Source organism: Bos indicus, chromosome 3 (genome assembly GCF_029378745.1).
Source record: "Bos indicus isolate NIAB-ARS_2022 breed Sahiwal x Tharparkar chromosome 3, NIAB-ARS_B.indTharparkar_mat_pri_1.0, whole genome shotgun sequence".
NCBI classification, from domain to species: domain Eukaryota; kingdom Metazoa; phylum Chordata; class Mammalia; order Artiodactyla; family Bovidae; genus Bos; species Bos indicus.
The window spans coordinates 18,515,302-18,540,673 of NC_091762.1; the positions used below are offsets into that span (position 1 = coordinate 18,515,302).

General features: G+C 45.8%; 1 protein-coding gene across 3 annotated transcripts; it reads left to right on the top strand.

Moving 5' to 3' along the window:
- The first annotated feature begins 3,418 nt into the window (after positions 1 to 3,418).
- CRNN (cornulin) lies at positions 3,419 to 9,827 on the top strand. 3 transcript variants are annotated; one of them, XM_070785659.1, is made up of 3 exons: positions 3,419 to 3,558; positions 5,774 to 5,920; positions 7,026 to 9,827. In XM_070785659.1, the coding sequence occupies exons 2-3, from the start codon at positions 5,783 to 5,785 to the stop codon at positions 9,480 to 9,482; spliced, it is 2,595 nt and encodes an 864-aa protein (XP_070641760.1). In that variant the 5' UTR covers positions 3,419 to 3,558; positions 5,774 to 5,782; the 3' UTR covers positions 9,483 to 9,827. The 3 variants fall into 3 exon arrangements, with proteins under 3 accessions (XP_070641760.1, XP_070641759.1, XP_070641758.1); XM_070785658.1 differs by having other exon boundaries at positions 3,420 to 3,558; positions 5,747 to 5,920; XM_070785657.1 differs by having other exon boundaries at positions 3,422 to 3,558; positions 5,771 to 5,920.
- Positions 9,828 to 25,372: the final 15,545 nt, after the last annotated feature.

A 25,372-nucleotide genomic window follows, 5' to 3' on the forward strand; every position in this document is an offset into this window, starting at 1 on the left:
CTCTGGTTGGGATTATCTGGAACTAGATTATAGAATCAGTGGTGGTTAGGTTGTTCTGAATGATGCGAGCCATCTGCATGGCGGAGACAGAGAGGAATGCATCTAAGGCAGAAAGAGGGCTCGCAAGTTGGGCTTTTGTGGGAATTGACAGGTCCATGCTTTAGACCAGTGGCTATGACAGAAATAAGGGCATAGTGGGAAATGCCTGTTACCATTACATTTAAGTCAACAAACCTTTGGTACCACTGGGACTTTGTAGAGATCTGAGCCCTGGTGAAGCAAGAAAAGGAAGAATTCCTCCTCCTTCCACAATACTTCTTCTTTTTCCTAGTGGGAAGAAGGAGGTTGCAATCTTCCAGTTTGCGGATTCCAGGAGCTCTGCCTATGCGCTGGATGCTTAGATCTGGGACATTTGAATTCTCTTTCAAATGGCATTTTCCAGCTTTCCTGGCCAAACCAAGGATGCCAATGACAGTGTCAGCCACGTGCTCCCTGCCTAAATCAGGACTCAGAGAAACCACAGGGCCAATACAACCTGTCAGGTCAGGGATTCAGCTCAGAATGTCTAATTCACAAGTCACTGGAAACTGTGTCAACAGGAACATATCTGGTACCTGCCTAATCCTCCCTGGTATTTCTGGGGCTGAACTTGAGTATTAGGGCTTCCGGATGTTCTGATCAGAGCCCAGGTAGGCTGGTTTGGAAAGAAGAGGCTCCAGTTGGGGCAGAGAGAGAATAAGGAGGCTCAGAACTGTCCACTGTTCATTTTCCCTCTAAGAACCATGCCCATCACCCTGTCCTGCAGTCAGGCTGTGTGGGCTTTGAAAGGACGGGAAAATTCTCTCAATCCCCAAGTAACTTTAGGCAACAGCTCTCTGGCTTTTAGACTTGCTTTTGCTCTTTTCTCAGGATGAAGCCCAGGATTACAGAATTTTCCATCTTCTGCTATTTTGGGAAGGAGACTTGAATGGCCACTCTCTAAGCACTCTCAGTGGCCAGGCCCCTGTCCCATGTCACCATTCTGTGCTCCTGGGTAGAGGTGAAGGTGTCTGGCGAGCAGGCTCCTTTATTTAACATTTTACAAAACTTTGTCTTCCATTATTAAGTAATTATTTGCGGTGTGCATGGTCTGTTCTCCCAATTAGACTTACTTCCAGGGAAGCAGGATCTTATTCTCTATTTGTAGCCCACTGCTATGCAGCAAGTACCAGTTGTCAGACGCTTGTAGGAATCAACCAGGCGGAGGTCAGCAGTGAATTTCTAAGTCAGTGTGTGAGAAGACATCAAAGGGAAAAAATGAACTGATTTCTTTGAGATTTTTCTTTATTCCAAGGCAGAGCGGGTAGAGGATGAGTTTCACTCCATTCCTGCTAGGGTGCCTGGCCTACCTCTGCCCCACCCCCAGAATGCCCAGGAGATGTGAGTATACAGTAAAGTCACTCATTTGCAACAACTCTTCACAAATTTACCAACTAATAAATTTACATACTCAGTTAGAGTGTGGGTCCCCAGCTTTGCCACCTCCTCATCTCCCCCAGCCCCGCCCCCGATTCCAGCCAACCTCCCTCCACCCATATATACATACACCTCATTTATCTCTAGTTCTGTGGATCCTCAGCTCTTCACACTCCCAGGCTTAGCCCTGTTCCAGGCACATGGGAAGATACAGGCTTCAGAGGCAGGTAGACCCAAGTTCAAACCCAGGTGTGCCACTTTCTAAATATGAGGCCTTGAATAGGTTACATAACCTCTCTATACCTCAGCTTCCTCATCTGTGAATTGGATGTATGACACCTACCTCAAAGTTACCCCATAGATAAAGCACCTGGCTTATCCCCTTCCTAGTTTACTTTCCTTTAGTTTCCAAGTCTTTCTGGAAGTTCTAAGCCCTTTCTGATGAGACTTAGCACATCACTCAAAGCAGGAAGCTCTAATTCGCTGAACCTCCTCCTGCTCACCAACTTCACTCTCATACTAGCCTTCTCCTAATTCTGACCCATAACCATAGCAACCTCTGCCCCCATCCCAACCCCCCGGTAGATAGACCTCTCCAACCCCAAAGCCTGCTGCAGCCCCTCCTGCTGTCTGCATGTCACCCCTGCTCTTTGTCCTGTGCGGAGGCTCCTGCCACGACTGCAGGGCTGCATCTGCTACGCCAAATGCTGCAACCAAGGCCCTTCCTGCACCTGCCCATCATGTCACTGCCCTTCCTGTATGCACACTCTGGCATGTAAGTGAGGATGGCAAAGGTGCTTTTCCCCACCCAGAGGCACTTGAAGAGTTACTAGTACTTTCTGCAAAGTGTGGCTTCGGAGCTCCTTTGGGCTTGCTTCAGAGCAAAGAATTCTTCCTTCTCAGCATCCTCAAGGATGGTTGTTCTTCATCCATGGAGAACAAATTTGATGTGTGGGAAAATGTCAAAAGTCATGGAGAAAAAAATTAGTGGCAGTGTCCTAGGATGGAGGGACCACAGCCCAAAGCAGAGAGGCTCTCTGCAGCCCTGTCCTTTCCACATGGAGTGGCCACTTCTCAGAATTTTCAGTATCCTCATTTATAAAAGGGGCTTGGCCCTGTCAAGTCAAAAGGGCCCCTGTCATGAAGATCCAAGGAAATGAGATAGCGATGAGAATGAAGTCAAATCAAAGCGTGATTGCCATTACTGTTACCTTCTTGGGGACTTTCTCATGCGACTGCCGGCTGAAAACTCCCTGAGACATCAGCCTGCTGACATAACCTACCTGTTGGTCAACACTGAGTCCTCAGGCCTCATAGATCTGTGTCTGAATGGCTCTCCATAAATATCTGCTGATCAGTTGATCAGCTGAGTTCCCTGTCTTTTCAATGAAGGGGTTACACACAGTCATCTTAAGCCCCTTCTCTCACCAGCTGTAAGAAGCTACCCATGTATAGGATGGGTTTGTGGGCTAAGAGGTATTAGCCTTCTTTGTTTTGATTAAAAAAAAAAAAATGAGGCTAACCACCAAGGCACGAGACAGGAGTTTTTTCATGTCTCATAAATTTGGTATGAAAGACAATTTCCACAAGAAAAATCCCAAGAATGTTCTAACGAATGGCAACATCATCAGAAAAACATGTGTAGCCTCACAAAGTGACCACTTTGAAAAGGATAACCCTTAGTAGATGGCTATGTTCATGAATGTTTGTATTTAAAAAAAAAAGGAGGGGGAAGTCCATGACTGGGCAGTCACACCAAGAGGAAGAATGCTTACCAGGAACCCCTACCTGTGCCAAGACCATCACATTGGAAAGGTGATGCCCTGTCATGAGGAGATAGACCCAGGAAGAGATGAGAGCTGGACAAAGGACACCAAATGTGGTAGGAGGGGCCTGCTAATTAGACCAGTAGGTTAAACAGACAAGAAGGGAGGTGAGGCTGGGCTGGGTGAGCTTGGATGAATCAAGCCTTCCCATGAGGCGGGGACATCCTGTCTAAAACACTAGCCTTGTTTAAATCCCTTATAAAAGGTTGCCATCCCACTCACCTGGTACTCCACAGACCACATAACAGCCACTTGCTTCATCCTGCCTGTGCATTAGGTAAGTTCCCTCCTGAGGAACCTTTTTCTCACTCTTACCTGTGCATTAGGTAAGTCCCCTCTTGAGGAACCTCTTTCTCACTATCAGTGTCTTGCTGATCTGAGTTCATAAAACCAGCTATCAGATAGGGTCTTGTAGGGCTATCAATGGTGGCTGTAGGGCTATCAGTGGTGGCTGTGGGCAGAAAGCATCTGCTCTGATGGGCCCTGGGAAAACCAGGTGTTTTCCCAAAGCAGGTACACTCTCTCCTCCTCCCCTGCAGCTGCCCTGGCAGCAGCTCCTCTCACTGCGAGGCTGTGTTGGCAAGAGTGACGGAGCCACCCATGTGCCTTCCTAGATCAGCTAAGGGTCTCTGGTTTTTAAGGTTCTGGAAGCCTCACCGGAGTGCTCAGGGTCTGTGCCACCAAGCAACTTCTGCCAAACCCAACAATGGGGTTGAGACTTCTCACGGAGGGAGAGACTTACATGGCAGCCCTCCCCCCAGGGCCATATATAGGCAAGAGGAGTTCGTGATTTTTTTTTTTGAGACTTCATTTTTAATATTATTTATTTATTTATTTGGCTGTACCAGGTCTTAGCTGCAGCAGGCAAACTTAGTTGCAGCATGTGGGATCTAGTTTTCTGACCAGGGATCGAACCTGGGACCCCTGCAATGGGAACATGGAGTCTTAACCACTGACCACCAGGAAAGTCATGAGTCTGCACATTTATTCTAAGGGATTTGAAATGTGACTAAAAGGTTATCTTATTATCTTATTATTATCTGTACAGTTTAAAGGTCAGTGGCCTCTGTTTTCCACAAGGATTTTTTTTTTTTAAAGATCTTTTCACTTCTCTCTTGAGGTGCAATAGTCTAAGTTTTGACCTACACAAGGAAGCAAGGTCTGCCTGTGATTTTTGGCTACTAAATGGTAGCAAGGGCACCCCCTGAAGAGCTCCCCTGGGGTCTGTAACTTTCCACATAATCTGCTTCCTCCAGTACTGAGTCGCCTTCCCTTCTCTCCTCACTTCACTCTCTAATCATGCCTTTCTCTCCCCCACAGCCTTCTTCTTCCCTTCTCCATGGCACTTTCCCCCCTGGCTTTCCAGCTTCTGTAGCTTTCCATTCCTCAAAACCCCCACTTGCGTCTGAAGCTCACCATGTGTGATGGTCATCTCTTTTGGGCTCTCCAAGGCTTATGCTCAATGCATGTCCAGGTTTCTTTGCCTCTTGCTCATCCACCAAATCCAGAAACCAGGGAAACTCTCCCTTCAGTTCCTCACAGGCCACCAGGGCCGTGGAGGAGCCACACAGCTATGGGCAGCTGACTTTCTCCCAGGTCCCAGCACTGAGGACAGAGGTCACATTCAGAGAAACATGGACTCTCAGAATTGGAAGGCCTCCCATCCAGAAAGGCACCAGCTCCACAGTATTCCCGGCAGCTGGCAGCCTGGCTTCTCCATGAACACATTCCGAAAAGGAAGCCAGAAAGGGCAGAGTTGAGCCCTGGGGTTCCTCCTTGGCCCCCATCAGAGGCAGGAGTTGACCCACGTATGTACTTATTGCCTGTGGGTGTTCCTGGCAGGACCCTAATACCTGTGATAGCAACAGCATTGCCCTATCCATGGGGTACAGTCTAGAAAGCTCACTGCATTTGGCGTCTAGGATTTCTTGGTTCCTTATAAGCTGTGTGGCCTTGGGCAAATTATCTAGCTTCTCTGAGCTAATAATCCAGGATAATCAGGATTACAGGAGATGATGCCTCTGAAAGTGCCTGGTGATCAGAAGAGTGTACATAGATATGCACAAATTATATGTGGGTATAATAACCTGCTAGTGATATTTAATAGCTAGCACTTAGTCTTACCAGCATCTGCCAAGTGTTTTATATGAAAAATCTCTTTAAATCTTCACAATAATCGTATAAAATAAATAATAATACTGCCTTCATTTCGCAGTGAGTAAACTGAGGCATGGAGAGGCAAAGCAGCCCACCCCAGTTCACCTGACAGGGAGGCGGTGGGGCCGCATCTAGACCCTGCCTGCAACCACACCTGCTCCTCCTTCCCGTTGGTAAAACGCGTTACGTAGGCAATACCAAGCAAGACACAGCAGAGGGGCCCAAAGCAGAGCTGAATAGGCAAAGAAAGGATTTAGAAGCAAAAGTGCTCTCTAGGAAACAGCTAGGTTGATTATGGATCCCCCAAGCTGGGGCTTTCCCTCTTTTCTCAGCAGGACTCAAAGATGCCGCAGTTACTTCGAAACATTAATGGGATCATCGAAGCCTTCAGGCGCTATGCCAGGATGGAGGGCGATTGCGCAGTGCTGGAAAGAGGGGAGCTCAAAAGGCTCCTGGAGAAAGAGTTCGCTGATGTCATCGTGGTAAGAGACGCACGGGTCGGGGTGTGGGGAGCAGGAGGGAAGAGAGAATGGCCATATTTGCTTGGGATTCTAAGCCGCTACACCCAGGCCCGCCAGTCCTAATGGAGGCTGCGCAGCAGAGAAAGAGCAGGAGAGGGAGCAGGGATGGTCACGGGCCTGGTCCTTAAAGAAATACCTTGACTTCAATTAATTCTAATTTGGAGACAGAGTAAGAGGACACTAAAGGGACAGCTCAGAAAGGAACGGAGCCTTTGACTATTCTAGAAATGGCAATCGTTACTTTCTGCTGCTTCTTAAATCTGATATGGCGGCCACGTCTACGTCTACCGGAAGTGTGATCATCAGTAACGAGCATTCACAAGAAGTACGGCTTTGTGCTTGGCTGGAAGCAGTTGCTCCAATACATTAGCTGAGAGGTCGCATCAGAAGTGAGGTGTAGCAGCTAGGGTAGACTCTGGGAGCCCCTTCCTGCAAGACAGCCCCAGAGCCCTGATGCACTTCCCTCACTCTCCCTGCCTTTGGTGTACAGCTAAAGCAACCTGGATGGTGACAGTCCTGGGGGCAGGAAGGTGTGGGCACAGCAGGGTGCTGCTTCTGCACACTGAGGGCAACCCACCAGATGCCCCAACTTGGGAAAACACCTGAGCTCCTCAGTGAGGACCTCACAGAATTCCCACGGGGCCATCTTCCTGCTGAGCTTTTCTTGGTGGTGTGCTCGCTGGAGAAAAAAAACACCTCCATGCCAGGGTCCAGGGCCTGAGGGCAGCCTGAAGAATCTACAAGCTCAGTCATTTAGCCATTCTTCATGACATCTTTATCCAGTTCTCCTGTAGACCGGAAACTGGGCCCAACACACAGGATACAACACAAAGCATGCTTCCTGCCCTTGAGGGAGCTGGACTCAATGACAGTGATTTTATGTTAGTGCTTCTGTGGTAGCAGGGTGTGTGTGTGTGTGTGTGTGTGTGCGTGTGTGTGTGGTGTGGGGGGTGCCAAGCAGTTGGGCCCTTAGGCCCAGAGGTCGGATGCCTGGAAGCTTAGCTGACTGGCCTGACCTTGTCCTCCTCAAAGGAGGGGTACTGACGTAGCCTCATCTTCTCCACAGAAACCCCATGATCCGGCCACTGTGGATGAAGTCCTGCGCCTGCTGGACGAAGATGACACAGGGACAGTGGAATTCAAGGAATTCTTGGTCTTAGTGTTCAAAGTCGCCCAGGCCTGTTTCGAGACACTGAGTGAGGGTCCTGAGGGAGCATGTGGATCTCAGGAGTCTGGCCGTGGTGCCCCTGCAGCCACCCAAGAGCCAGGGGCAGGACAGAGAAGCAGCACTGCAGTGGGAAGGCCTGGGAACAGACAAGGCCCGGCAGGGAGCAGCGACCCACAGAGTGAGCAGGCTTCCAGGGGGCCAGGAGGGCCTGGGCCTCAGACCCAGGGTCAGGACATCAGCTCTGCTCAGGTCAGTCACCAAGACAGGCAGTCTGAGTCCCAGAGACAGGAGGGAGTGAGCCAGTCTACACAAGCAAGGGGCCACGTGGAGCAGGCCCAGAGAATGCGAGAAGACAAGAGTTCTCAGACCAGAGAGAGGGGGACAGAGAGACAGCTGCAGGCCAGCAACCAGGACAGAGCCCACCAGACAAGTGAGACCATCACTGGAACCATAACTCAGACCCGGACAAGTGCCACTCAGGCAGTGGAGCAGGACAGGAGCCATCAGACAGGAAGCGCCAGCACCCAGCCACGGGAGTCCACCAGAGGGACTGAGACCCACAGTCAGACAGCAGAGACAAGGCCACAAACCCAGATACACACTCATACCACGGAGCAGGACAGGAGTCATCAGACAGGAAGTGCCAGCACCCAGCCACGGGAGTCCACCAGAGGGACTGAGGCCCACAGTCAAGATGGGAGACAGACAAGCCAAGTGGTGACAGGAGGACACATTCAGGCAGAGACAAGGTCACAAACCCAGACACACACTCATACCACGGAGCAGGACAGGAGTCATCAGACAGGAAGTGCCAGCACCCAGCCACGGGAGTCCACCAGAGGGACTGAGGCCCACAGTCAAGATGGGAGGCAGACAAGCCAAGTGGTGACAGGAGGACACATTCAGGCAGAGACAAGGTCACAAACCCAGACACACACTCATACCACGGAGCAGGACAGGAGTCATCAGACAGGAAGTGCCAGCACCCAGCCACGGGAGTCCACCAGAGGGACTGAGGCCCACAGTCAAGATGGGAGGCAGACAAGCCAAGTGGTGACAGGAGGACATATTCAGGCAGAGACAAGGTCACAAACCCAGATACACACTCATACCTTGGAGCAGGACAGGAGCCATCAGACAGGAAGCACCAGCACCCAGCCACGGGAGTCTACTTGTGGCCAGACCAGAGGAACTGAGGCCAACAGTCAAGACAGGAACCAGACAAGCCAAGTGGTGACAGGAGGACACATTCAGGCAGAGACAAGGTCACAAACCCAGACACACACTCATACCACGGAGCAGGACAGGAGTCATCAGACAGGAAGTGCCAGCACCCAGCCACGGGAGTCCACCAGAGGGACTGAGGCCCACAGTCAAGATGGGAGACAGACAAGCCAAGTGGTGACAGGAGGACATATTCAGGCAGAGACAAGGTCACAAACCCAGATACACACTCATACCTTGGAGCAGGACAGGAGCCATCAGACAGGAAGCACCAGCACCCAGCCACAGGAGTCCACCAGAGGGACTGAGGCCCACAGTCAGGGTGGGAGGCAGACAAGCCAAGTGGTGACAGGAGGACACATTCAGACACAGACAAGGTCACAAACCCAGACAGTGGAACAAAATAGGAGCCAGCAGACTGGAAGCACCAGCACCCAGCCACGGGAGTCCACCAGAGGGACTGAGACCCACAGTCAAGACAGGAACCAGACAAGCCAAGTGGTGACAGGAGGACACATTCAGGCAGAGACAAGGCCACAAACCCAGACACACATTCGTACCACGGAGCAGGACAGGAGCCATCAGACAGGAAGTGTCAGCACGCAACCACAGGAGTCCACCAGAGGGACTGAGACTCACAGTCAAGACAGGTATCAGACAAGGCAGGTTGTGACAGGAGGACACATTCAGACACAGGGAGGTGCCCCCCAGGCCATGGAACAGGACAGGGGCCAGATTACAAGGCACACCGGGGCAGGAGAACAGGGCCAGCCCCAGAGGCAGTCAGGCAGTAGTCAAAGACAGACACAGGTGAGCAACTGCGAGGCAGGAGAGACAGTGCTGGGAGGGCAGGCCCAGACTGGGGCGAGCACTGTGACGGGCAGGCAGGACAGAAGCAGTACTCACCCACCGTCCAGTGCGACAGGAGGCCAGGGAGAAAGAGATCCCACTGTGGTTCATCAGGAGTGGGTTGATGACCACACGAGGGAGACAGTGATCCGAAGGCAGGACCAGGGCAGCCTACACGCTAGTGTCCCTTCAGCACAAGGCCGGGAGGCAGCCCCGCCAGACGGGAAGCGAGGACTCACAGCCAGGGGACTGTATTCCTACTTCAAAAGCAGCAAGCCATGAGTGCCCCAGCCCTGGACTCCAGTGCCCAGCACAGAGAAGAGCAGAGGGCAGTTGGCTTGCTGTGCCCTGGCCAGTCCGGTTAGCAAGTCCCTGAACATTAGCTCTTCATGGTGGTACTTCGCTCTTAGCTCTTTCTCAGTGAGGCCATTTCTGCAAGGTGATTGCTATCCTTAATTTTTCTCTCTTACCTCCTTTGCTGAGCAGGGGCAAGAAGACATGCAACAACTCATCCCTTTGTGCCACGTTTTCCTTAGCTTGTGGGGGGGTTTCAGTTACTTTTATAGATTCTGCTGTCTGTCCATTGCCTCGTCTATCCTAACACATCAATAAAAGCTTCCTAAGCAACTGGGCTTCATGTTCCATTCAATCACTATTAACGTGATGGGCTAAAGACTACAGAGCCTTGATGACAGGACTTTGGTGATGAACTGGACGTGGTCCCTACCCTTGTAGAATATCTGGTTGAGAAAACACTGTGCAAGATTCTGCAAGTTATGCAGCCACTATGGAAAAGAGTATGGAGATTCCTTTAAAAAACTAAAAATAGATTTACCATATGATCCAGCAATTCCACTCCTGGGCATGTATCCTGGAAAAGACGAAAGCTCTACTTTGAAAAGATACAAGCATTACCATGTTCATAGCCGCACTCTGTATAATAGCCAGGTCACGGAAGCAGTGTGTATGTCCATCAACAGATGAATGGATAAAGAAGATGTGTCACATAAACACACAATGGAATACTACTTAGTCGTAAAAAAGAGTGAAATAATGCCATTTGCAACAACATGAGTGGACCTAGAGATTATCATACTAAGTGAGGTAAGTCAGACAAAGAAAAATATATGATATCATTTATTTGTAAAATCTAAAAAGCAGTACAAGTGAACTTATTTATAAGACAGAAACAGACTCCGAGACATAGAAAACAAGCTTACAGTTATCAAAGGGGAAGGGAGAAGGGAATACAGATGCATAATACCATAAATAAAATAGATTTAAGTAACAAGGTTTTACTGTATAGCACAGAGAATATTTTCAATATCTTATAATAAACTATAATAGAAAATCATTGAAAAAAGACAATATATACATTTACAAAATGTATAACTAAATCACTTTGTCATACATCTGAAACTAACACAATATTGTAAATCAACTATACCTTTAAAAAAAAGATTTCAAGGGTTGTCAGAGTCAAAGAGAAGAGATACCATACTTTTATATTTGGCAGAAATGGATCAGGAAAGTTGCAATCAGAAGAGGCTTTTTTTGGTAAATGCTCTTAAAGGACAAGCAGGACTTAGGTAGGCAAAGGTAATCTCAGTCTCTAAAAGATAATCTCACAATCTCTAATTCTACAGTGCAAAGTCTCTGTTTACCTTGTAAGGTCATAAAGGAAGGCTGACCTAAGGGTATCAATAAATGGAAGAAGGCCTCCAGGGACTGTGTAAAGGAAGGAAAAGGCATAATGTTCCCAGGAACTGAGCCAAGAGCCTGGGCTCCCCTTTCCCACTCTCTCACCCATGTCAGCTCTGATCGTTCATGATGTCTCACTCATTGGATATGAACAGGTTATGGGGTAGAACCTCTCCATTCTGGTTTATTGTGAGAATCACCTTGGAAGTAGGTTTTAAAATACAGGTTTATAAACCTAACCCTAGAGATGCTGAGTCCCAAAGTTTGGAGCAAAGCCTATGCAAAGTGTTTAGGAACTTCTTAAGGGAAATTTGGCTTCTGATAGAGTGGCAGACTAGATACTCTGAAGGGCCTCCCACAAGAAAGCAAGTAGATTCTGCATAAAACACATTTTTTCATTACATTGTTAGGTTACGGGGAAAAAGGGAAATCTCCCAGGAGCAAACAAAATGTGTTAGGCTGAATAATAATCTCCCAAAATGTCCATGTCCTGATCCAAGGAATCTGTGAATATATTACCTTATATAGCAAATGGGATTTAGTAGATGTGATTGAATTAAGAGTCTTGAGATGAGGATATTGTTCTGGATTATCCAGGTGCTGCTGTTGCTGCTAAGTCGCTTCAGTTGTGTCCAACTGTGTGTGACCCCAGAGACAGCAGCCCACCAGGCTCCCCCGTCCCTGGGATTCTTCAGGCAAGAACACTGGAGTGGGTTGCCATTTCCTTCTCCAATACATGAAAGTGAAAAATGAAAGTGAAGTCGCTCAGTTGTGTCCGACTCCTAGCGACCCCATGGACTGCAGCCTACCAGGCTCCTCTGTCCATGGGATTTGCCAGGCAAGAGTACTGGAGTGGGTTATCCAGGTGGGCCCTGTGTAATCACAAAGGTCCTCATAAAGGTGAGGCAAGAGGACCAAAATCAGTAAAAGGATTGGAGTTGTAGTGATGTGTCATAAGCCAAGGAATTCAGGTGACTTCCTGAAGCTAAAAAATGTAAGGAAATAGAATTCCCTAGAGCCTCTAGTTGCCTTTCCAGCACCTTGATTTTAAACTTCTGTTTTCCAAGGATGCAAGGGAATAACTTTTTAAATTGTTTTAAGCCATTAAGTTTCTGGTAATTTGTTACAGAGCAATAGAAAACTAAAACCCAAAACAAAAACTCAGAACTAGAGCTGGAAGAGTAAGGAGGAAGCATGTGTAAAAGGTCAGGCTGCTCTTCTGAGGACAAAGTGATTTTGTATCTGTCCCTACTATAAAGAAAGCTGAGTGCTGAAGAATTGATGCTTTTGAACCGTGGTGTTGGAGAAGACTCTTGAGAGTCCCTTGGACTGCAAGGAGATTCAATCAGTCCATCCTAAAGGAGATCAGTCCTGAGTGTTCATTGGAAGGACTAATGTTGAAGCTAAAACTCCAATAATTTGGCCACCTGATTCAAAGAGCTGACTCATTTGAAAAGACCCTGATGCTGGGAAAGATTGAAGGCAGGAGGAGAAGGGGATGACAGAGGATGAGATGGTTGGGTGGCATCACTGACTCAATGGACATGAGGCAACAGGAGGCAACAGAACTGGACATGGAACAACAGACTGGTTCCAAATAGGAAAAGGAGTATGTCAAGGCTGTATATCGTCACCCTGCTTATTTAACTTATATGCAGGGTACATCATGAGAAACGATGGGCTGGAAGAAGCACAAGCTGGAATCAAGATTGCCAGCAGAAATATCAGTAACCTCAGATATGCAGGTGACACCATCCTTATGGCAGAAAATGAAAAGGAACTAAAAAGCCTCTTGATGAAAGTGAAAGAGGAGAGTGAAAAACTTGGCTTAAAGTTCAACATTCAGAAAATGAAGATCATGGCATCCCACTTCATGGGAAATAGATGGGGAAACAGTGGAAACAGGGCAGACTTTATTTTGGGGGGCTCCAAAATCACTGCAGATGGTGACTGCAGCCACAAAATTAAAAGATGCTTGCTCCTTGGAAGGAAAGTTATGACCAACCTAGATAGCATATTGAAAAGCAGAAATATTACTTTGCCAACAAAGGTCCATCCAGTCAAGACTATGGTTTTTCCAGTGGTCATGTATGGATGTGAGAGTTGGACTATGAAGAAAGCTGAGCACCGAAGAATTGATGCTTTTGAACTGTGGTGTTGGAGAAGACTCTTGAGAGTCCCTTGGACTGCAAGGAGATCCAACCAGTCCATTCTAAAGGAGATCAGCCCTGGGTGTTCTTTGGAAGGAATGATGCTAAAGCTGAAACTCCAGTACTTTGGCCACCTCATGTGAAGAGTTGACTCACTGGAAAAGACTCTGATGCTGGGCTGGATTGGGGGCAGGATGAAGAGGGAATGACAGAGGATGAGATGGCTGGATAGCATCACTGACTCGATGGATGTGAGTCTGAGTGAACTCTGGGAGTTGATGATGGACAGGGAGGCCTGGCGTGCTGCGACTCATGGGGTTGCAAGGAGTCGACTGAGCAACTGAACCGAACTGAAGACTAAAAAGGGAGGAAAAGCTGACAGAATAACATTTTACATTATGTCCTCTAAATATAAATATAATACAACTAACAAAAACAGAGGAAGGAGAATATGTATGAAAAATCAGTCAGTTCAGTCACTCAGTTGTATCCAACTTTGCAACCCCATGGACTGCAATACTCCAGGCTTTTCTGTCCATCACCAACTCCCAGAGCTTACTCAAACTCATGTCCATTGAGTCAGTGATGCCATCCAACCATCTCATCCTCTGTCATCCCCTTCTCCTCCTGTCTTCAATCTTTCCCATTATCGGGGTCTTTTCTAAGGAGTCAGCTTTTCACATTAGGTGGCCAAAGGATTGGAACTTCAGTTTCAGCATCAGTCCTTCCAATGAATTTTCAGGATTGATTTCCTTTAGGACTGACTAGTTTGATCTTCTTGCAGTCCAAGGGACTCTCAAGAGTCTTCTCCAACACCACAGTTCAAAACCATCAATTCTTTGGCGCTCAGCTTTCTTTATAGTCCAACTCTCACATCCATACATGACTACTGGAAAAACCATAGCTTTGACTAAACAGACCTTTGTGGACAAAGTAATGTATTTGCTTTTTAATATGCTATCTAGGTTGGTCATAGCTTTTCTTCCAAGGAGCAAGTGCTTTTTAATTTCATAGCTGAAGTCACCACTGCAGTGATTTTGGAGCCCAAGATAATAAAGTCTGTCACTGCTTCCATTGTTTCCCCATCTATTTGCCATGAAGTGATGGGACCTGATGCCATGATCTTAGTTTTTGTACTAATAGAAACACAAAACTCCATCTAGATACCACTTCTCAACATCAGTTTGGCAAAACTCTAAAAGACAATAGACTTGAAGACTTCCTGAGAATAGACTTTGCTGATGAAGGTGTAAAGAAGAGGTACCCCCCACATTTTTCTGATGAGAGTGAGAAATGATACAGCCTCATTGGAGAGAATTTGACAAAATTCATCATTATTACATCTGCCCGTTTTGTTCTTGCTGTTTCTCTGAAACAGATCTTGACAGATAGTAGCATTCAATAATTTTCTGTTAAAAAAAATAATACATTAAAGTTTGTATAATCTCTATGCAGACTTGTGAATATGGAAAGGCAACTATAATCAAGTCTTATCTAATAAGAAAATGGATTTTCTTTAGTGCTGTCAAAGTCCCAGTTAGAAATTAGAAAATGGCAACAGTAAAACTAAACTCAGACTTTTTGTGTATAAACTCAGTCACTGATCATACCTCACAGAGAAAAAAGGGCATGGGAGTGTGTGAGGATCTACCCAAAGGGGTTGGGAGGATGTTCTTCCAGAGTGGCCCTTCCATCCCCAAAAGGAGATTCTGGCCATGAAAGCATGGAGCCCACTGACACCTTGGGATAGATGCTGCCCTCAGGATCTCTGTTCTCAGGGAGCTTCCAGGAGGAGGAAGGGAGCTGCCCTGGGACAGTCCAGGGACATATGAAAGCTTAAGTGGTTCTGAAAGAGAAGTCAAGCAACCATGAGACATGGAGAGGTGAAACCTGGCAGCCTGCCCCCTCTAGTCCTCCCTGTGCCTTGCTGGATGGATCTGGAAGCTACCGTGAAAGTCCCCCTTCCTCCAAGTTTTAGGTATAAATGAATATAGATTTCTTATAAATGTTAACCATTGGAATGGATCAAATCAGAGACATATTCATGGTGAACCTTAAAAAGAAAGAATGGAATCCAAGTCAACAGAATCTGACTCAACTTTAATTTAAGGCACTCACCTTTCAGAAGATGGTGGGGGTTTATTCAGCCAAATACAGAAAAGAGGAGTCATAGAGTCAATGAGGCAGAATCCGTATAAGCAGTCTGTGTCTAGGCAAGAAGACCACCTCCCATTGGCAAGGTCTATGTATCTGTGAAATCCATCAGGTGAATGTCTGATTGGATGCCATTAACCTCCACATCAGGAAATGAACTCTCCTTCTCTGCTTCTGTGACCGTTCATGATATGGGTCCCTGTGGGCGAAAGCACTGTCCAGGGACGTGAGTGACTAGTGTTCTTTCAACAGAGTTCATGAACTCAACATTCATGTTTCTTGTTGTAAATCAATGAACCAAAATCATGAAGGTCAGTCCTAGGCTCTGGGCTTGGCAGCTGTGAGTCTGCCACACAAGCAGGCTCTCCTCTCAGAGTCATAACCTGGGAACCTGTGTGTGTGCCCTAACCCCTTTGAACCAGGGCATTTGCTAAGGGATGTCATACAATATTTCTCCTTCTCTTTCTGACTTACTTCACTCAGCATGACAGTCTCTAGGTCCATGGATGTTGTGGCAAATGGCATTATTTCATTCTCATTAATGGTGAGTAATGTTCCATTATATATATATATATATATATATATATATATACACACACACACACATATATATATACATATATATGTAAGCATATTTTTTAAATTTTGAATGCTGTGCTGTGCTCAGTCATGTCAGACTCTTTATGACCCCATGGACTATAGCCCACCAGGAATGTCCATGGAATTTTCCAGGCAAGAATACTGCAGTGTGTTGCCGTTTCCTTCTCTAGGGGATCTTCCTGAATTAGAGATCAAACCCGTGTCTCTTGTTTCTCCTGAATTGGCAGATGATTCTTTACCTATTGAGCCACTTGGGAAGCCCCTGTATATAGAATGGCATCTATTTATTTTTTACTCAAACATCTTGTTGGCCTTTGCAAAGCTCATAAGCCCCCAGATCCATGGTTTGTAGCATGAAAAGTGGCCCCATCCTCGGGAATACTCGGGGCTAAAGCCCCACTGCAAAAGCCCCACAAACTTTTCCCATCAGGTACCTTTGGTTCTGAAACTCCAATACTTTGGCCAACTCATGCGAAGAGTTGACTCATTGGAAAAGACTCTGGTGCTGGGAGGGATTGGGGGCAGGAGGAGAAGGGGACGACAGAGGATGAGATGGCTGGATGTCATCAGTGACTCGATGGACGTGAGTCTGAGTGAACTCTGGGAGTTGGTGATGGACAGGGAGGCCTGTCGTGCTGCGATTCATGGGGTCCCAAAGAGTCGGACACGACTGAGCGACTGAACTGAACTGACCTTTGGTTCACTAGGAGTAGGTCTACCTCGCTGCTGCCCCCTGGTGGTGGAGAGGAATTATGCCTCTAAAGGAAAGGGGACGACAGAGGAGGAGATGGCTGGATGTCATCACTGACTCTATGGCCGTGAGTCTGAGTGAACTCCAGGAGTTGGTGATGGACTGGGAGGCCTGGCGTGCTGTGATTCATGGGGTTGCAAAGAGTCGGACACGACTGAGCAACTGAACTCAACTGAAAGGAACTGCTGCAACAAATTGGTTTATGCTGGAATGGAACATGGTTATCAGAAACCAGGACAGGCTCAGTAGCGTGGCATCAGGCACAGCAGCCTCTGGAGGAAGTGACCCTGAAATCTCAGCAGTGACTCACCCCAGGCTGCTCTGAGCTGCAGAACTGACAGTGGGCATGTTTGTTTATGTGTTTGTTTTTTGGGAGGTGTCCTTCACAGAGCTGCTCCCACTGACAGATGGGCTCCTCACACCTGGTATGGGACAGGCCCTGCTTCATCTGTGAAGCCAGACCTCTTGTCAGGCCTGTAGCTCCACTGGGCAGGGACGGCCTTATGGGGACCTGATTATCTCACGTGAGAAATTAACACCTGGAACAGTCCATGCGCAGGGGCAGTGAGGTATACACCCCTTGTCTCTCCTGCCTCAAAGCAGAAGACAGCAGTCTATGCACTTCTCCCAGGGCCCTTCAGACCATGGCTGTGGCTCACCCTTGTCTTAGCCACTCACAGGACCACTCTAGAGTCATCCCAGAGCTGATGTAGGCCCCTTAACTCTGTGTGGAGTGTCCTGAGTGCTCCCCAGTTATATGTGAACTACAGGCAATAAATGGTGATTCCTTTCTACCCATTTGCAAAAAGTGGTCAAGGTTTGGGATGGAGTGGGCACAATTCTATCCTTATGTATTTCCATTTAACAAAGAGAAAAAACTAAGGGGAAAAAAAGCCAAATGGTTTTGCCTCTATTGTTGCCTGAATGGTGATGCTGCTGCTGCTAAGTCCCTTCAGTTGTGTCTGACTCTCTGCGACCCCACAGACGGCAGCCTACCAGGCTCCTCCGTCCATGGGATTTTCCAGGCAAGAGTACTGGAGTGGGTTGCCATTGCCTTCTCCAGCCTGAATGGTGAGAAACTTTGAAATCCACAAGGCCAGTGATTGTGGAGGGTCTGAGGAGCTGGACTGGGGCCTGTCCAGACACAGACACAGCTAATCTCTCAAGGCAGTATGTATGGCCTTCTACCCATCAAGGCTGAGAGGGGCTCCTGAGCCTTCCTCTTACAGCACTAAATGGATCTCTAGGGGAAGAGACTCCCATTCACTGGTGCTACCACAGCAGCTGAGGCAGTTTTGAGGCTCATGGCTCTGGGTGAAATGTGGAAGAATAATTGTTCTAGTTTATCTAAGGATTCTCTGAAAAACAAATGACATCACCAGAGATAAAATGAAGTCAGCTCTAATAGGAATGCTTGTTGGATTCCTGGGAGCCAATATAGTAATGATGCCATTGGAAGCCTCTACTCTCTCAGACTCTGATGCTGGGAGGGATTGGGGGCAGGAGGAGAAGGGGACGACAGAGGATGAGATGGCTGGATGGCATCACGGACTCGATGAGTTTGGGTGAACTCCGGGAGTTGGTGATGGACAGGGAGGCCTGGCGTGCTGCAATTCATGGGGTCGCAAAGAGTCGGACACAACTGAGCGACTGAACTGAACTGAACTGAACTCTCTCAGAAAAATTAAAATGTAAAACCTTTTGTGGTAATGAAATAGCCTGTTGCTGTTCCAGACCCCAGGTTCTACTTGGACTTTGGGTCACCCTGTACTGAGCAGGTGGGAACTCAGTGCATGTGTTTAAGTATCCTAAATGTTGTTGTTTAGTTGCTAGGTCATGTCTGACTCTTTGCAACTCCATGGACTATAGCCCACCAGGCTCCTCTGTCCATGGGATTTCCCAGACAAGAATACTGGAGTATTTAAGATATTTCTCCAAGGAAATATCTTAAATAAAGAAAAACAAATCTTTTTTTTTTTTTGGCCGGGGTCGGGTGACGTGCAGCTTCTGGGATCTTAGTTCCCCAGTCAGGGATTGAACCCAGACCCTTGGCAGTGAAAGTTGTGTAGTCCTAACCACTGGATTGCCAGGGAATTCCCGAAATCCTTTTTTAAACTGAGAAAATTTGATATTTATCATAGAGAAATCATAAAATAAGCAAGCAAAGAGATGAATACAAAAAAACACCAACAATAAATTCCTTCCATACCCTCCTCTTAATGCAAATTGCCAGATAAATATCTATATGAAAATGTACATCTATTATTACATGTGCAGATGACTATGTAAATTATATTTGTAAGTTATGTATCTCTATGTAAAACATATAAAATGGTAATCTTATGAAAACTATATGTATATGCTTATATACATTATACAAAGGTAAATGATTGCAGAATAGCTTCTAGCTATTTATAAAGCAAGGGATGTTTGAAGAAGGAGGATAAGTTACAAATGGTCCTAATTGGCTTGACCTTGATCCGATATAGAGGCTTCTCACAGGTTGGGCTTTCTTTCTTATAAGGATAATTACGGCTTTTAGCAGCTGATCTTGACCATGTCACAATTGTGGAGATTTGCATATCAAAGAAAATCTGAGGATCAGGGCTGAATGTCAGAGAATTATTCTAAATGTACCCATGCAACAGCAGCCCTCCTCCCTTCTCTCTCAAACCCCTGTTCTGTTCACCAGGTAAAATCGTTTTCTTACCACCATCGATCTCCCTCTCAGGATTACTAGGCTGTGACCTAAGAAGAGGGTAGGGAGTGGATCTCTAATTGGCTTATTTTTTCACAAGATTCAGGAAGCAGAACAGAGGGTGTGTGTGGTTGGGGAAACCAGAGTCACCTATCAGGGCCCCAAATTTTCCTTCTAAATTTGAGAGGTATATTTAGCAAACTAGAACAAGCTGGGCCACACTGACCAGAAAAATCCATCTCGTTTCATGAGACATTTCATTACCTATCCTCATATACTCATCATTTGGGTTCTACTTTTTTCTTCCAAGGGAAAGTTACCATCCACAGAGGAAAATTCCCATACACAGGCTGAAATCTACCTTGTTTTATAATTTGCTGGTATTCAGTTGCTGAGTTGTGTCCAACTCTTTGGCACCCCATGGACTGTAGTCTTTTAATCCTAATCTCAAATATAAATAATCACAAATAATAAAAATGCAAGGCTATGCTGCATGCTTATTTGTATATTACTATGCATTTACCAAATACCAACTTTATTCATTATGTGAAATGCCAGGCTGAATGAAGCTCAAGCTGGAATCAAGATTGCTGGGAGAAGTATAAATAACCTCAGATATGCAGATGACACCACCCTTACAGCAGAAAACGAAGAGGAACTAAAGAGCCTCTTGATGAAAGTGAAAGAGAAGAGTGAAAAAGCTGGCTTAAAACTCAACATTCAAAAACTAAGATCACAGCATCTGGTCCTATCACTTCATGGCAAATAGACGGGGAAACAATGGAAACAGTGATAGACTTTATTTTCTTGGGCTCCAAAATCACTGCAGATGGTGACTGCAGGCATAAAATTAAAAGACGCTTGCTCTTTGGAAGAAAAGTTATGAACAACCTAGACAGCATATTAAAAAGCAGGTACATCACTCTGCTGACAAAGGTCCGTCTAGTCAAGGCTATGGTTTTTCCAGTGGTCATGTATGGATGTGAGAGTTGGACCATAAAGAAAGCTGAGCACCAAAGAATTGATGCTTTTAAACTGTGGTGTTGGAGAAGACTCTTGAAAGTCCCTTGGACTACAAGGAGATCAAACCAGTCAATCCTAAAGGAAATCAACCCTGAATATTCACTGAAAGGACTGATGCTGAAGCTGAAGCTCCAATACCTTGGCAATCTGATGTGAAGAGCTGCCTCATTAGAAAAGACCCTGATGCTGGGAAAGATTGAAGGCAGGAGGAGAAGAGGGCAACCGAGGATCAGACGGTCAGATGGCATCATCGACTCAATGGACTATCATTTTTGAGCAAACTCTGGTAGACAATGAAGCACTGGGAAGCCTGGTGTGCTCCTGTCCATGGAGGTCGCAAAGAGTTGGACACAAATGAGCGTCTGAACAACAACAACAACAATTTTATGCTTGGCATTTTATAAAAGGAACCAGACCTAGTCTCTTTGTCAAGGAACTTAAATGAAATTAATAGATGTAATGGAAAGTAAAGAGTCGGACATGACTGAGCAACTGAACTGAACTGAACTAAACTGAATGGAAAGTATATTGAAACAACCAAAGAATCTGCATTCAGAGAGCAAGTGCCCATGCTGTCTGACTATAGGCCCCCCAAACTAATCTTAGCTTTGGTATGATTCCAGGTGGCTCCATTACGACCACTGTCAGTCTTGAAAATGGTTATCTGCACTTATTCTCCAGTGCAGAGAAAGATGTTTTGTAACTCTACTCACAATAACTGCAACACCCTCTCCACCAAAAACACTCTGGCATTTCATCGAGGATTTTTTCCACTACCTACCATTCACAACAAACACATAGTAATCCTAATAAAACAGAGGACTAAAATCCACTTCAGTTTTCCATGACACACTAGCCAGGAACTCACTGCTCTAATTATAGCGTCTATTTTATGATAAGATCAGTGACCATATGTATTGTTGAAGTGTTTGTCTTATGAAAGGGTGTTGGAAAACTTAATTACACCCACAAACAATGAAAGATTAAGTCACACCTTAACATAACATAGGGTATAATTTATCCCCACTTAGGCAGCAATGCAGAAATCTGAGGTTAACCACAGATTTGATTTTCTACCCATAACCTGATCTTTCTCACTTAGCTGGTTTTGGCCATCTGCCTCCCCGTTTGAGTTTTGCCATCAGGATAAGCTACTGATGACTCTGCTACACACATTTCCATAAGGGCCTCATCTAGGAAGACGTGGGGCCTGCAGGTGGCTCCGCTGTGTTTTGTGAGATCTGTTGAGTCAATCAGATTACTTAGTTCCATGGCATGCCACAAGTGCTAAATCCACACACTTTTGCAGGAGAGTTTGACCATCTACCACATGGAGGCAACTTTCATCCCCTTACACAGAATCACAGCCCATACCTATCCCTGGATCTAGGAACTAACAACAAAATTTGTCTGTACCAAGCTTTTTCCTTTTGACCTTGCACACATCTTCTTGGTCCTATATCATATGGCTCTGGTTTTCTCCTGAGAGCATCATAGTGAAGAAAGAGATCAGTGCCAGTCCTGGGGGTCAGAGTATCTGTGTTAGCTGAATTGGCTCTGCCACCTACCATCTATGTAAGTTTATAACCACGGCTCTTTCCGAGCTTCAGTTTCCTCACTGGAAAATAAAGGTTTCCTCACTGGAAAAAAAAAATATATATATATGTTCCTTGTCATCCTTGTTCAGTTGCTAAGTAGTGTATGATACTTTGCAACCCCATGGACTGTAGCATGCCAAGCTTCCCTGTCCTTCACTATCTCCCTGAGCTTGCTCAAACTCATGTCCATTGAGTCAGTGATACTATCTAACCATCTCATCCTCTGCCACCCACTTCTCCTTTTGCCCTCAATCTTTCCCAGCACTAGGGTTTTTTCCAGTGAATCAGCTCTTCTCATCAGGTGGCCAAAGTATTGGAGCTTCAGCTTCAGCAGCAGTCCTTCCAATGAATATTCAGGGTTGATTTCCTTTAGGATTGACTGGCATGATCTCCTTGCAGTCCAAGGGACTCTCAAGAGTCTTCTCCAGCATCGTGCATCAAACCTGGACTGGCAATTTGTTTCATATATGATAGCACTGGGACAACCCAGAGGGATGGTACAGGGAGGGAGAAGGGACAGGGGTTCAGGAGGGGGAACACGTGTATACATGTGGTAGATTCATGTTGATGTACGGCAAAACCAACACAATATTGTAATTAACCTCCAATTAAAATAAATAAATTTATATTTTAAAAAAAAGAGTCTTCTCCAGCACCACAATTCAAAAGCATCAGTTCTTTGACTCTCAGCCTTCTTTATGGTCCAGCTCTCACATTAGTACATGACTACTGGAAAAACCATAGCTTATAACTTATAGAGCTGTTGACAGCATAATACCATATGTAAAGCATGCACAGATGCTTAACACACATCAGTGCCCTGGGCTCTCCCCTCTCCCTACCTCTCTGCACTTAGCCCTACCGCCTCACCAATCTTCCTCTCTTTTTTTCATAAAATAAACTGCCAGTTTCTCTTCTTCTCCTCTAATAATGATAATTATAATAATACTTCCAAAGTCTCCTTTCTAATTTGTATACCCACAACCTTAGCCTGGTAAGGTTCTTAAGAAGCCAGGACCAGAAATGTGTTGTTGGTGGTGGGTCAGATTGCAAAAAGAATGAATTATTTTTAATAAATGTTAGAGTAAAGTGGGTAAAACATCACTGAAGTGTATAAAATTGGAGAAAATTTTACAGGAAAAATGTATAAATATACATCAAAAGCTTTAAAAATGTTATCTTTTGACAATGCTTTTACCTCTAAGAGTTTATCATGTTAAGGAAATAATCAGATATATTCAAATATTTGTGTATAGGATGTTTGTTATAGTATTGTACTAGTGAAAAATTAGAAATAATAAAAATATCTAAGATTAGGATGCCAAGATAATAAATACTGCTGCTGCTGCTGAGTCACTTCAGTCGTGTCCGACTCTGTGTGACCCCATAGATAGCAGCCCACCAGGCTCCCTCGTCCTGGGATTCTCCAGACAAGAACACTGGAGTGAGTTGCCATTTCCTTTTCCAATGCATGAAAGTGAAAAGTGAAAGTGAAGTCGCTCAGTTGTGTCTGACTCTCACGACCCCATGCACTGCAGCCCACCAGGCTCCTCCATCCATGGGGTTTTCCAGGCAAGAGTACTGGAGTGGGGTGCCATTACCTTCTCCAATAAATACTAGGTTGTCATTAAAAACTAGGTTTTAAAGGAGTTTATAATGACATTGAAAATGCTCACAATTTGATATAAAATTGTGAGTATATTATCAATTTTTAAAATATATAAAACATAGTATTACTGTGAAAGTGAAAGTATTAGTTGCTCAGTTGTGTCCAACTCTTTGCAACCCTATGGACTATAGCCCACCAGGCTCCTCTGTCCATGGGATTCTCCAGGCAAGAATACTGGAGTGGGTTGCCATGCCCTTCTCCAGGGGATCTTCCTGACCCAGGGATCGAACCCGGGTCTTCTGCATTGCAGGCAAATTCTTTACCATCTGAGCCACCAGGGAAGCCCAGTATTACTATATGATCCAGCAATTTCACTTCTGGGTATACACCCAAAAAGAATGAAAGCAGGGACTCAAAACATGTTTGTAAACTCATGCTCACCGCCACATTATTCACAATAGTCAAAAGGTGGAATTAGCTCAAGTGTCTATCAGTGGACAAATAGATAAACGCAATGTGGTCTGTACACACACAGTGGAATGTAATGACATTCCATTCAAGCAAATGAATGAAACTGACACACGCAACAACATGAAAGAATCTTTAGGGCATGATGGTAGGTGTAAAAGGTCAGTCACAAAAGGACAAATAGTGCATGATTCCACTTACATGTGGTACCTAAAGTAGTCAGGCTTCGAGACAGAAAATAAAATGGTGGGTGCCAGGGATGGGAGAGGGAGTAATTGGGGAGTTAGTGTTCCGTGGGTACAGAGTTTCAATTTGGGAAGGTGAAAATTTTCTGGAGATAGTGGAGAGAATTGCATAACAGTGCAAATGTACTTAATGCCATAGAACTGAACACTTAAAATTAATAAAATGGTAAATTGTATTTAATTTACTGTAATAAAAATACATGTATATGTATATATATATATGTATACACAAACACAAATACATTTATACAATACCAATACATACAGAGAAGGCAATGGCACCCCACTCTAGTACTCTTGCCTGGAAAATACCATGGATGGAGGAGCCTGGTGGGCTGCAGTCCATGGGGTCGAGAAGAGTCGGACATGACTGAGCAACTTCACTTCCACTTTTTACTTTGATGCATTGGAGGAGGAAATGGCAACCCACTCCAGTGTTCTTGCCTGGAGAATCCCAGGAACGGGGGAGCCTGGTGGGCTGCGGTCTCTGGGGTCACACAGAGTCAGACACAACTGAAGCGACTTAGCAGCAGCAGCGGCAGCAGCAATACATACAGACTGCATGTGTAAATGAAATACTAAACAGCTACAAGCCAAATGTCAGCAGTGAATTCTGAATTGTGAAATTATGAGATTTTTACTTTCTTCTTTGTATTTTTCTGCATTTTGCAATTTTTCCATCATGAACACATATTACTTTTTTCAGGGAAAAATAATTGTGTTCCTTTAAATCCACTTGAGTTTCCTTAAATAGGCTCTCAGCTTTGGCCAAGGAGGAGGCGGCCCTGCAGGTAGATGCGTGTGCGCTCCACCGCAAGAGTGCTTCCTCTCAGCCCTGCGCTCTGCCTTTACAAGGTGGTTTCAGGCTTGCAGAGCTCGTAAAGAGTCTCTCACCCACACACACACACTGCTGGAGAGCATTTACAAGGTTCTCTTTGAATCTTGTAGATGAATTTATGGCTGTTTCTTGAGGGATTCCTCCCAGTGGCCCCAGAAGCTATGCTGGGAACTATTCCACCTGACTTGCAGCCAAGAGTTGTGTCGAGGCTGCCTGTGGCAGCAGCGCAATACAGTGGCAGAAGGGCCACAGTTGAGTCAGCTATGGAATTCTGCAATGTGACCATCGGCCAGGTAGACATGTCTCTGGCTCTTCCTTCCTTCACTGAGGAAGAAAG